Source organism: Mustela nivalis (genome assembly GCF_964662115.1).
Source record: "Mustela nivalis genome assembly, chromosome: 5".
Lineage (NCBI taxonomy): Eukaryota > Metazoa > Chordata > Mammalia > Carnivora > Mustelidae > Mustela > Mustela nivalis.
The window spans coordinates 109,931,846-109,945,506 of record NC_139024.1 but is presented as its reverse complement, the minus strand read 5'-3'; the positions used below and the strand labels follow the sequence as shown (position 1 = coordinate 109,945,506).

Here is a 13,661-nt window from a genome sequence, read left to right as displayed (position 1 = left end):
TGAAAATGAACCAACATTATAGAGTTCTCAGGATTAAATATAAAACTTTTGTTCTAGTGAGGTTTATTAAAGTACAATAAATTCATGTTATTTCTTTTACAAAATTTGTGAGTCAGAAAATAGCTTGGGCTGATGGCTAGTTGTCTAATGCCTACTTGTGATCTCTGTCTGTCAAATAAATAAAATTCTTTAAAAAAAAGATAATAAACTGAACTGGGTAAGAATTTCTCAAACGAATGTAAAAACTAAATTCAGGCGTAGTAAGAATAACATGGTATTGAATGAATGGAGGAAGATGATTATAATTTTTATGACATCTAGTTTTCAAACATTACTGGTCCTTTAATATTTTGCTTGCTACATTAAAGGGAGCCCTTTTACTCCTTTCTTTAAAGCTATCTATGAAATACAGCAGTTTGGTAAAATATATCTTTGTAAACAAGGATGAAAAATTTACTTTTTCTCCCTACCTGATCCCTCCAGAATTTCAAAACTCTTGAGGATTTTTCACGTGGCAATATAGTTATTTACATAAATTCAGTGAGAATCTGTTCTCCTTGTGATAACAATTGGAAATATTGGCTACTTTACCATGGTTCTGGATTATTTTGAGAGAGATGTGCATAGACTCAGATTTGACAGGACAGGTTTTAAGAAATTAAGGCTACTTTATGGAGCCAATAAAGCTCCTCAGAAAAATCAACTTGGCACCTTGCTTAAAGGTTCTAGTCTTTTTTTTTTTTTTTTTCTGCTTTTTGGGTTTACTGAATGACTGCAGTTCTTTTTTTTTTTTTTTAATTTTGAAAGATCTTATTTATTTATTTATCAGAGGGAGAGCACAAGCAGGCTGGGTGGCTGGCAGAGGCAGAGAGAGAAACAGGCTTCTCATTGAGCAAGGAGCCCAATGTGGGACTCGATCCCAGGACTCTGGGATCATGACCTGAGCCAAAGGCAGCGGCTTAACCAACTGAGCCACCCAGGCATCCCTCTAGCAAAGCAGTCTTAAAAAGAGCTTATATGGCCAATCACTATTCTCGCTATACTTGTGTAAATACTCAGGCCAAGTTTAAGGCACACAAATTGGTTTTACTGTGATTATCTTTGATAAATATCAGGGTAAGTATAGAGAGAAAAATTATGTTTGAACTTCTCTCTATATTAGATTCTAATCCTATATTAAACTGTAGTAGATCCTGAATTCTTCTGTTTTTCTCAAATATCTGTCTACTACTCTCCAAACTAATGTTTCCAATTTTTTCCCATGCTTTTGATTTGGAACAAAGACTGCCCCTGAACCTCTTTCAAAGGAACTATACCAGCTCCTCCTTGTCACCCAAATGACAGCCAGACTTCAGGGGTTTGAATTTTGGACATACGTCCCATAGCTAAAGATGGCTGCACCTGACATCCTGTCTTGTATAAACCCTGGAGATTTTTCAATCAATGGAAAAGAAGTAGCAGACATCAAGGCAGACTACTTCCACTCAAGACACCACATCTAGACTTCATACTTTAAACATAAAGGTCTTTCCCTCCTTCTTTCCTTTACCTTGGCATTGGCCTAGAAAAATAAAACCATCACCTCCCAGGCTGTGGCTAAGGGAGATAAACTCTGGAATTTAAAATGTTTTTTATTGTTTTGTCTTTTTTCAGGCAAAAAACCTAACTGATTCCTGATATCTCATCTATTTATAGCTCATTACTTTCAGGTTTGGGCTTCCCATGTAGGACTATATATACAAACTAGATTTATTAGAGAGAGAGAGGACAAACGCAGGAGGAGGGAGAGGAACAAGCCGACTCCACAATGAGCATGGAGCCGGATATGGGCTCGTTCTCATAAACCTGAGATCATGACCTGAGCCAAGAAAAAACAAGAGTGGGATGCTTAACCAACTGAGCCACCCAGATGCCCCCATAAACTAGATTTATTATTCTGCCTCTCTCGTGTTGTATAATCATTTAAAAATTCTGTGCCTGGGGGCACCTGGGTGGCTCAGTGGGTTAAAGCCTCTGCCTTCGGCTCAGGTCATGATCCCAGGGTTCTGGGATTGAGCCCCACATCAGGCTCTCTGCTCAGCAGGGAGCCTGCTTCCCTTCCTCTCTCTGCCTGCCTCTCTGCCTACTTGTGATCTCTCTCTCTCTCTCTCTGTGTCAAATAAATAAATTTAAAAAAAAATTCTGTGCCTATTGTCTGTCAAACATCTGCAGAAATAACCTATCCAATAGGGTGATGCTGTCTCAACCTTTCAAGATGATCTCTAATGCTTACACCCTCTTTAAGATATAGTCTTTAAGTGGGAAATGCCTGAGAGTTCTCCTTTCTATCCCTTGTTACTCAAATGTGGCCTTAAATGGTTTCCAATAACCATGTTCTTTCCTTGCACAGTGGGACATGACAACCAGGAAAGGTCCTTCCCGGCACCAAGGGACAAAATCACTAAATACAGGAAACCTGACTCTTAATGGGCAATGCTTTCAAGGAATGTTTAAAACAGTACCTCCCAACTTCCCTTTTTCTTTTCCAGGCTTGCATGTCCTGAATTGCAATTCCCAAATTAACTCATTTGCTGCATGATAACCTTTGTTTCTAATTTGTTCAATTTTTGAGGTTGACACTAAATACTCGATCTCTGCTTGGAGCGGAGAATGCAAATCCAGTAAGGAGACAGAAGGGGAATAGAAGGATATCACTATAATATTTTCTGTATACTTTCCCAAAAGAACTGATATTACATCATTTTGACTAGACAACACTTTGCTCTATTTATTCCTAAAAACGCAGTATTTTCTTGGAGATTGGCAACATGAAAGGACTTCTCCCCAGGTATAACATTTACTGGCCGATGTTTTATGGATGTACGAGTCGAGAGAATATTGTTATTGTGTATAGACTTTGGGGAATGTCTTTGGCCCAAAGGGAAGATATCTTCAGGAGCCTAGGAGATGAATCTGCTTGTCAGTGGCAAAATGCCTACTTTGGCTGCTGTGTGGTAAAGCTTATGGGATGGGAACTGGGGGACTGGCAAGTAGTTTGATATAAACAAAATTTATCCAGCCTGATTTAAAGGAGAGGGAGGCAACTCTGACTCTTCTCCAAGGACCATCCACAAAGTACAAATATATCATATTAAAATTGATCATTTAAAGCTGGCAGTAATTTTTCTGAGCACCATCTCTAAGGTATCTGCCACATACCTACAGCTGCACACAGACTCAGGGGAGTGCTACTAAAAAGTTTGTAAAGAAAATGTAATATCTCAAAGTGTCCCCTGCTCCCAATTCTATACGTCTAGCAATCATGAGATAACTAGAGTAAAGAGCTAACTACCCAGGCTTGTTGTGTTGCAACATCTTTCCATTATCAGTCAATATTTTGGCAACACCATGGTTATATGTTGGGATACTAAGCAGTGGGGGAAAAGCATCTGATTAAGGAATCTGCTACCAGTCTATATAAAGAACACATGAAAAAGGAATAGTTTTTCTAATGCTCCAAGTGACCCAATATAATTAGATTTCTTTTCAGAGCTTATGATCACATACCTTTGGTTGGTTGCATTGAGACCTAATTTTAGATCTAGGTTTTTACTATATTTTGTCCCTAATACCTCGTGGATTAATTACCACCTCCTTTTCTTTGTACTAACACAACTTACTGCTTTTAGGACATAAAAGTAAATACACAATGATCCTCTATTTTTGGGTAACCTAAAGAATACAAAACAAATTATTTGTCCCTTACAATGCAGTAAAAAGTGAAAAAAATATATTGACGAATGATTTTTCTTTGTACCCTAAAACTTAGAATAGAATGAAGTTTTTATCCCATGTCAGGTTGCTACAACTGAGATGCATCAGTAGGAAATTTTGCCACATAATCATGGAGGTCAGATTCTTTATTGTTACTTTGTTTCTTGTCTCTGAAGCTTTACTAAAAAAGGCCACTTCTCCTTAGGATAAAATCAAAGTGTGTTCACCAATGCAGTAAATAAAAAGTTAAGTCTCACTTTTGATACCTGATGTACGTTGCTGAGCTACAACATTCATCTACAACATTCATACACAAAATGATTGATTTAGGAGCTTCTGTGTACTAAAAGGTTTCCATAATTTTAGGAATATCAACTAAAATTAACAAGTTCTATGTAAGCGTCAAACAGTACAAATATGCTAGAGACATTTATAATGTATTATATCCAATTATGTCGGCGGGCTGTGAATCATATCCAATTATCAAGATGCATAAGTGCCTTTTATGTGACACTCAAACATCATTAATTTTGTGCTTAGCATAAGCTGCTCAAATGGTATGATTTCAGTAATTTCTAGCATCGATATTACAACATCAATATAAATTCAATGCAAATTGGAAAATGAACATCTTCATCTTGTTTATATCTGTGAAAAGGCATTTAAAAACACAGGAGCACACTGAACCAACACTTGCTATTGAAAAAAAGAATCTGGAATGTATCACAGAGAACCTAAATAATAGGAATCAGTACACAAGGCAATTCCGGAGAAAGCCTAGCTAACCAGCCAAAGCATTCTCAGAGGCTCTCTTTTCAGGTAGTTACTGAAGTAAAACCAATATAATTGCTGTAAATGTGAGAAATGAACAAAACAACATTCTTACCTCACAACAAACTGGATTGATCAAATTCAGTCCTTACCACAAATTGCCCATTTGTCTTAGTATTTATAAAATGGATTCCTTGTTTGGAATATCTCAGTTTAGCACACATCTAAGTCAATTAGAAGTTAAAATGTTTTTCTACAAGTAGTTTTACAGAATGAACTCTAATAAAAAATGTTTGACTTCTCATTTAATTTTTAAAAAAGTAGAGCTCCTACATACGGCAGAGTAATATGTTTAAGTAATTATATGTCAATCTTGAATTCAAGCAATTAAAATTATTTTAAAAATCCATAGAAACTTACCTCAAAGTCAAGGTCTGAATATCGTGATTTTCTTCTCTGTAAGATTTTTTTAAAAAGAAGAAAAACCAATATAAAGTTATGTTTAGTCATTCAAATAAAATGAAAATTATTTTCAATAAAATGTCCTGCGCATCTTTATATTACAAGTTTTCCTTCACAGAAGAGTATGTTGAAATTTTTATGATTTCATCTCTTTCATCCAAATGATTTCATTCTTATTTTGAACTTCCTTTAAAATGGAAGAATATAAAAATACAGAGTACTTCTCATCTTGACCTCTTAACTCTAATTTTTCAGTAGGAATTTTTTAATATAAATTCACACAAAACATTCAATCTTGAAGGAGACTTTACGTCTGTCATAGCAAAGCTATGTTTTTTACTTTCGAGACACAAAGGATTAAAAGCTATGTACAAAAAAAATCATCTAGTCCTCTCAAGACTTCCGGTAGCCTATCTCCAGGTTTCATTTCTACCAAAATCTCTCTGGCCCTCTGAGTCCTAAAGTTCTATATGTCTCAACCACAGATTTGTTAGTATTTGACAATTCTCCATGATAGGAAATTCCTAACTGCTAGTTCTTAGAAGCAGAAGTATTCTAATTTAATAAAAAAAATAATGATGATTGTCCAACCCTAGAGAAACATAAATGTACATGTCAATATCTCAGTGTTCCTCTATGCCTCTGACTCTGTTAAGCAGCTCTTAATGCTAGTTACAGATCAACAGATATTAATAAAATAATTAGTCAATAAGCCTGATAAATCAGGAAATATTACTTGGATAAAATTAAAGTGACTCTGAATATTAGTGTAGGAAAGGTACAGTTAGCATATACTCAGAGGGATTTGATATTGAAGGAGATATCTGGTAAATGTAGAAAGCGTCTCCCAAATTTTTAGAGAGCAAAACAAGTTTCCAATATGAGGCTTTTTTTTTTTTTTAATTTGGATTTTTGGGGAGGAAGTGGGGGTGAAACAAAAAATAAATATTAAAAACAAGTAATATTTAGGCAGTTGAATATCATGTAAACCTTTAGACAAACTTTTTAAAAATTTTCTTTCACTTTTATCCCAAAACTTACCTTAAGTTCAAAAACCTATCAGGAAATCCTACCCATGATAGTTGATTCTTGTAACTGCTAAATAGCAGAGACAGACAGGCACTAACATAGTTTATTGAAAAACCTGTCTACATTTTTGCAGCTAGAGTTACAACATCACTGTAGAACCAGAGCCTCCCTATGTAACCAACTCCCCAAAGCATGCTTTACTAGATAGAAGGGGATATTCTAAAAGAAAGGTTTTGTTAAAAAAAAAAAAAAAAAAGCCTAAAAGTTTTTAAATTTATTTGATTTTGGTGGAGCTAGATTATAGAATCCAGGTTTCAAGTATGATGATGGAGAGCACTAGGAAGGAGATGGCTTTATTAAATGCAAATGGCACATTGATGTCACTTAGGTCCTTGTCTCCAGCATCACTGTAGCCTAGCTGTGGTGACATCCCAGAAGGAGAAAAGTGTGTAGCAAAGTGTTTAACCCAGGCCTCCTTTGCCATCTCCTGCCACTATTGTTCACTAACAGTGTTTTATAGAAAAAAAAAAAAAAAGCAGGCTGCAATGTAGCACATCACACTTTGCTGCTGTATGCTAGACTGAATGTCAGTGTTTCCATTCTGGTCTTGAATGCTTTGCCTTCTTGGCACTGTGACTCAGCAGGACGTTTTTGTAACTATACATTAAGCAAAATTCTTTCCTTAATACAGCAAAATGCAAACATGGGAACATTTTAAGCCGTTATTATAGAACATTAATCATGAGCTCTGCGTTCCACTTGAAAATTAAATGGTGAGATCCTATGGAAAAGGGTCCGCTAGCCAGCAAGTAAGAGGCCCTTCTGCTGCACTCATTGAGGGGTTCTCTGTTGCCAACGGTCATAACAACTGTACCTTGCTCTGTTTCTGAATGCAAAGCTGTGTAGCCTAAGAACTGGAAATGCTGATAGACACATGTTACCACAGGCCCCATATTTTAGGAACAAGAACAGGAGATGGGAATCTAGAAGAACACTGGAAAGAGGTTCTGTTTCTGACAGCTGATGTCACCTATGCACCTATGTTGATATAAAATATGAAAAAGAAAATGGATATATTTTTATAAATACATTTCTATTTTTTAAAAAAAGATTTTATTTATTTATTTGACAGACAGAGATCACAAGTAGGCAGAGAGGCAGGCAGAGGGAGAGGAAAGGAAGCAGGCTCCCCACCGAGCAGAGAGCCCAATGCGGGGCTCAATCCCAGGACCCTGAGATCATGATCTGAGCCAAAGGCGGAGGCTTTAACTCACTGAGCCACCCAGGCACCCCCCATTTCTCTCTTTTCTATCTAATTTTGTGAAAATTAAATTCTAACATAAAAGTATATCATAACCAGCTGCCTTGAAGGATTAGAACAAGAAATAAACAAATGAAGCACACAGATTTCAATCAAAAGAGCTTAAAGATGGTGGTGGTGGGGATAAGCAGTGAAGACTTAAAAATTAGAGAATGTGAAAAATGTGGCAGATTTTCAGAGCCCCTGGGAGGTTGAAATTTGTGTCCTATTATTCATATCCCCCACAATACTGACCAAGTATACCAATCTTTCATAGATTATAAAGTGCTTTCACATTTGCTACCTGCCCTGTGGGATGGTCAGGAAAGTATCATTTTTTAGTATCTATTCTATGAATTAGGGACACTGAGGACCAGTGGAGTTAAAATAACTTGTCCACTTAAAAACTGGGTAGTAACCAAATGAGCTGGGATTCACACTCAGGTCTTCTGACTCTAACCCCTGGGTTTTATCCACTATCTCTCAACTACTTGCTCAGGGGTAAAAGAGGTAATATTTTGTAGCTAAGATGCCTGTGATAATTTGTTGATTGTTACTAGAACTCAGCAAGATTAACAATGGAGGACCCAGTCAATCCAAGGCTGACAGCAGTGGGACTGAGATGTTTTTTAGCCATAAAGTAAGTTCAAGCAGATTAACTTTCACTTGTCAATTATATTTAAAAGAGAAAAAAAAAAAAGCATTCAACATGTTACTTCTTGAGAGAAAATCTAATGGCAATATAAAAGAATTGTGTTAACTACAATAACTTAAAAACCATTCGAACATGGGATACTTTATAAGCAATCATACAATAACACATAATAGCTGACCTCCACTTCCATGATGTGCCTCCCATTGCAAAATCAAGTTTATCTTAAAGAGGATTCTGGCACTGGGAAACCATGTTGTCACAAGAACCAGAGTGTTCAGTTCTGTTATCCTTGGTATACATGCAATAAGCTGGAAAGTCTTTCAAAAAGTACTCAAGTTCATGGCAACTGTGAATGACTGACGTTTATTCAAATGTCCCTCTGAGTTTGCTGGGAAGTTATTGTAAGGTACAAAAGTGGTTAGAAAAAGTGGTTATACATTTAAAAAATGAAAATCTAGGGGCCTGGGTGGCCCAGTGGGTTAAACCTCTGCCTTCAGCTCAGGTCATGATCTCGGGGTCCTGGGATCGAGCCCCACGTCAGGCTCTCTGCTCAGTGGGGAGCCTGCTTCTCCCTCTCTCTCTACCTGCCTCTCTGCCTACTTGTGATCTCTCTCAAATAAATAAAATCTTTAAAAAAATGAAAATCTATTATTAAAAGTGATCAAGTCATAACAATTTTTTCTGATAAAGTTGACAACTGAAGGACTGCTGCATATAAATTTAAAATAAGCCAGGGTGGTGTTAAAATACTTTATGAAGACACAGATTCCCTCTGTCTCAGTTTCCTCAACTTTTCAAATAACTTAATACAAAGAATCTTTTTCGTCATAGTAGGGGATACAAAAATCTCTTCAGGTCTTCTATGTGGTTTCCTTTTCCTAATTTTCCACTTAGAACTCATTGTAACTTGTATTCTATCCCTAACACTTCATTCAAATTCTTCTAGTTAAAAGTCTCGGATGAGCTCCATCTGGTCAATTTCCAAGGTCAACTTTCTGTCCTTAGCTTGCTGGACTCTCAGAAGCTTTTGAAATTTAATCACTTCCCCAATAAAACACATGATCTTAGCTTTTCTTTTCCTCTTCCTATTTGCTGTGGCTCATTCTCAAGTCACCTTTCATTTTCCCCATCTCTCACGCTGCATATCAAATTCACCAGCAAGTGGTGTCTGTTCCACCTCTGAAATCTCTCTTGATCCGTCCACTCTTCTCCATCTTCACTATCATGTCTGTGGTCAAAGGCATTCTCCTGTCCTGTCTGGATAACTTCAGTAGCTCCCTAACTGTCCTCCAGATTTCTGCTCTATCCCCTCTGCTAATACCACTGAATCCTAATCTTTCCTTCCAAAACCATGGATGGATGGATGGATGGATGGATGGATGGATGGATGGATGGATAAATCATGCCCATCTTTCACTTAACAGTCCTTGTTTGCTTCAATTGTTTTACAAGGCTCTCCAAAATCTGGCTTTTTCTTCCTATGCCAATGACATCTTAAGGAGCTCACCCGCTGTTATACAGGACTTCTGATCCTGTGAAAAGTATTCCAAACTCCTTTCTATCTCTGTATTACAGTTTCTTTTCCCTAAAACATCCCCGCAACCTCCAGACAGAGCCTCCTAAGCCATATTCCTTCTTAACTTCACTTCATACAGCACTTTGGGAGTCGTCGACCCCCTTATCAAGTCTCTCCCTCACATTCCATGGTCCCGACCCAGCCCAGTACACTCTTACAGATTGTTCATTTGTTACCAGTTAATTATTTCTCTCCTCCATACGGCTTATTCACCACAGGGATAGGATCCACATCTCTTGACCACATTTATATCCCTAGCATCTACCACAGGGCCTGGCCCAATAATTCACAAAATTATTGATGAATCATTGGAGGAGGTACACGACAGCAGCTAAACAAGTCCAAAATGTGACTCATTTCTTGCTTTTGTTTTGTTGCTGTTTTTCTCATTCTTTGGGAGAATATGGATAAGCAGGCAGACTAAATACACAAAGAAAACCATTATGAATGGATTAACTGACAGCCAATTAAAAGACAATTGAGGGGAATGCAGGCTTATCACTAATGGAAGGGAAAAAAGTCCAGGATGATTTAAGAGTAAAAAAGCACAAGAGTATGAGGCCACACAGAGGAATACTTAGCAAGTATAGGCACTGAGGCATCTCTCCATATCTAAATCCTCTAGAATAATGAATAGTTTCTCAGAGGGAATAATTCATTGTTTGTGTCACTTCAAATAAACTGGACCAGACACTAGAAAATTCACTGCAAGGAATAAATTGCAGTGATTAATAAATGGCAATATGACTGCCGTTACAAGTTTTATTATGGAGTGAACCATGAACATACTCAAGGAGAAATCTTTGATACCAAATCCATTCAAAATATCTGTGAAAATAAAACCTGAGGATAATTAATTTTGAAAAATGACTTTTATTTCAGCTAATTTTGTTTGCATGCCTTCATAAAAGACAAAATTCCCTAACCTAGGAGCAAAACCAAAACAGTTATGAAGGGGGCGTCTGGGTGGCTCAGTCGTTAATCCTCAGCTCGGGTCATGATTCCAGAGTCCTGGGATTGAGCCCCACATCAGGGTCCCTGCTCCCCAGGAAGCCTGCTTCTCCCTCTCCCGCTTCCCCAGCTTGTGTTCCCTCTTCCTTTGTCTCTCTCTGTCAAATAAGTAAATAAAATCTTAAAAAAAAAAAACACACACATACACACACACAGTAAAGAAGGGCAAGCCTTCCTTTCAGCACAGCTACGTGAGAAAAAAAAATGTAAAAAAGAAAAAGTATCTTCTGTTCAAAGGTCAGTTTTATAATGGTATCTGTTAGTGACAGTCTCTCAGCTCCCAAGTGAGGCCGTAATATTTTGTCTAAAGCCGTAAATATTGATTTAATATAGCATTCAAGCTGCTTCACAGAAATTCAAGATATAATGGTAATGAAATAATAACACAACCTTACATCTGAAATGCTTCTTACAAGTTTCAAAGGGTTTGCACATCATTATCTAATTTGATCCTCACAAGAGCTTTATGGGAGGCAACTGTAATATGACATTATAGCTAACATGTTTTACCTTTAAAACCCATTATGGTGAGAGCTCTGTAATCCATGTCCAGATAAACTGGAGTATAAAAAGGGAGCCTAGAATGGCATCCCTTTCTACCCATATATAAATTGAGGGAGACTTATCCGACAACGTTTTCAGATATATTGTTAAGTTTATACTGAAATGGTCTGAAAAGCTGGAGTAACAGAACTTTCTGGTCTTGATAAAATCATGTTGTAATCTAACTGATTACTCATTAAGGGTTTCCTCAGGAATAAGAAAAATTAAGACACAATTTGTCAGGAGAGTAAGAGGAACCATTCATGTATTTCATCTGAGCAAAGTGTTTCATAAGAATTCTAGTGATAGTGGAGCTGAGAAGCTACACATACAAGATCACAGGTAACCCAGAGATTAGCCAAAGTGAATATGCCCCCAAGCTGGAGAAAAGGAGATGGCACTGTCAACTAGGCTGAGAGGCTGAGGCCCCTGGCCAAAGCCAGAAACGTTAAGAAACTGTAGCTAAAGCACAAGATGGTGTCCAAAGCAGAATGGATGAGAAAGGGAGAAATATCCTGGGATTCTCTCTTCTGCCCGCCTCCAATCTCTCCCCGGCGCCCCCTAGTGGCCAATCTCTCCCAGCCAGAAGCCCCGGAACCTGCCCTGGCCCTCAGTGACACTGGTGAAAAGGGTGCAGAATGGACTGTGTGCCGAACAGGCCCAGGACATTCATACAAACTGGGAAGATTTCTGAGTAAGGAAGTGTTTATTATTTAAATCTAACAGCTACAGGCTGTGGAATAAATACCACTGCTCCAAAGATTCTAAGTAAATTCTGACCTTACAATGACATTATCTAGAATCTTTAAAAAAATAAATAGAACCACAGCCCAAAATGTAAACTACGTTTCATTGGCCTCAAAATGGCTTAAGAACTATATGATACCTTAATCTTTTTCCCACGTGCTCCATAGCACGTAGTGGTTACTTGCTTTATATAAACACCGAATATCAACACATTCTTTTCATTAATTGAAGGTGAATGACTTGAGTACTGGAGACAGTTTCATTTTTCTTTTTTTTTTAATTGTTTTAAACAGATTTATTTGTTTATTTTAGAGGGGGGCAGAAGGAAAGGGAGAGGGAATCCCAAGCAGACACTCTGCTGAGCACGGAGCCCAATGTGAGGTTCGATCTCATGACCCCAAGATCGTGACCTGGGCCAAAATCAAGAGTCAGACCCTTAACTGACTGAGCCACCCAGACAGCCCTGACAGTTTAATTCTTCTTGATCTTAAACTGCTTAGAGGACATTGAAGACTGGAGCCAAGGTGAGGATTTCTACCATATGAAAATCGCAATTATCCCATAGTTGTGGAAACTAAATCTTTCAGACACTAAAATTTTCAGAATTGCTCGTCAAGCCCCTTCTGAGAATGTATACAGTTTGGAAGATGGAAGATAACACATTGTAAGAAAAAAGAAGGTACTATGAGGCAGGGAGACAATCTGGATAAGCTCTTACACAAGAAACTTCATGCATTCATCAAACTATTTTATACTCAGGAATTGGGAGTTCGTTAAACAAACTCCCCTGGAGGCTAGAGCCTTTTCTGCTGGCACTGCCTTCAGGCCTGGGGGGCCTCCTGCTTATTTGAATAAACACTTCTACACACTGACCCACTCTGGCTTTCATTTTCTCCCCCTTAAATCGTGTTTCTCCTTGCCTTCTTTTCTCCTTACGTACACCACATTCTGTGCTACAACCGGTAGCTTTCATCTCCCCCTCCTTCCCCCAACCCCTCTTCCCACCGTGGCAGTTTGTGAATCTCCATTCCTCTGGAGGAAACTTCCTGAAATCACATGAACATCGTTTTTATAATACTCTTGAAAGGATCCTAAGGCACCTGGCCATCCTCTGCTGCTGCAGCTTCCCAGGCTGGGAGCCCCCATGGCTGTGATCGTCCTTCTCACTCAGAGCGGGAGTCAACTCAAACGGACCCATGGTTTGGGCCTCATGTCATCTACATATTCACCCACTTGCATCTTCACATTGTCTTCTTCTTCTTTTTTTTTTTAAGTTTTTAATTTTCAGCACAACAGTATTCCTTGTTTTTGCGCCACACCCAGTGCTCCATGCAATCTGTGCCCTCTCTAATACCCACCACCTGGTTCCCCCAATTCACATTTGTCTTCTAAAAGACTCCAGGCACCTCCTGGATACTGTTGATCCCCTCTTTATGGAGATAGTCATCTTCTGGTTCTTTCTCTAATGTCAGGATATCATCTTCCTCACTGGTTGGCCCTGCAGATACAGTCTAGCAGAGCTGATAACTCAACCTGACAATGCACCGCTCTGCTCATCAGGAAAGCTGCACGACCAGCTTTATCTTCACGGGCCAAGGTCCTATCTCCAAAATCTGTTAGCTATGTATACCTAAACTTTACTCCCGTCATGTCTTTATTCACCATAAGACCACGTGTCTGTCAAGGGTAAAAACAATCTTTAAATTGCTCTCCTGCTAATGTCCAGACACATTACTGTCACTTTTAGACAGCACAAAACTGATCAGGACAGAAAGATTCTTTTCCTAGATGTGCTATGCACTTGCTCTGTAACC

At 38.2% G+C, this 13,661-nt stretch overlaps 1 protein-coding gene across 4 annotated transcripts in view; it reads right to left on the bottom strand.

Moving 5' to 3' along the window:
- Window positions 1-13,661, bottom strand: part of ADGRB3 (adhesion G protein-coupled receptor B3) — a 730,754-nt gene that overhangs the window by 18,970 nt on the left and 698,123 nt on the right. For all 4 annotated transcript variants that reach the window (XM_082731305.1, XM_082731302.1, XM_082731304.1 and 1 more), the window contains one exon: window positions 4,945-4,980. In XM_082731305.1, the coding sequence (XP_082587431.1) occupies window positions 4,945-4,980 (36 nt within the window). The remainder of the gene's footprint in view (window positions 1-4,944; window positions 4,981-13,661) is intronic.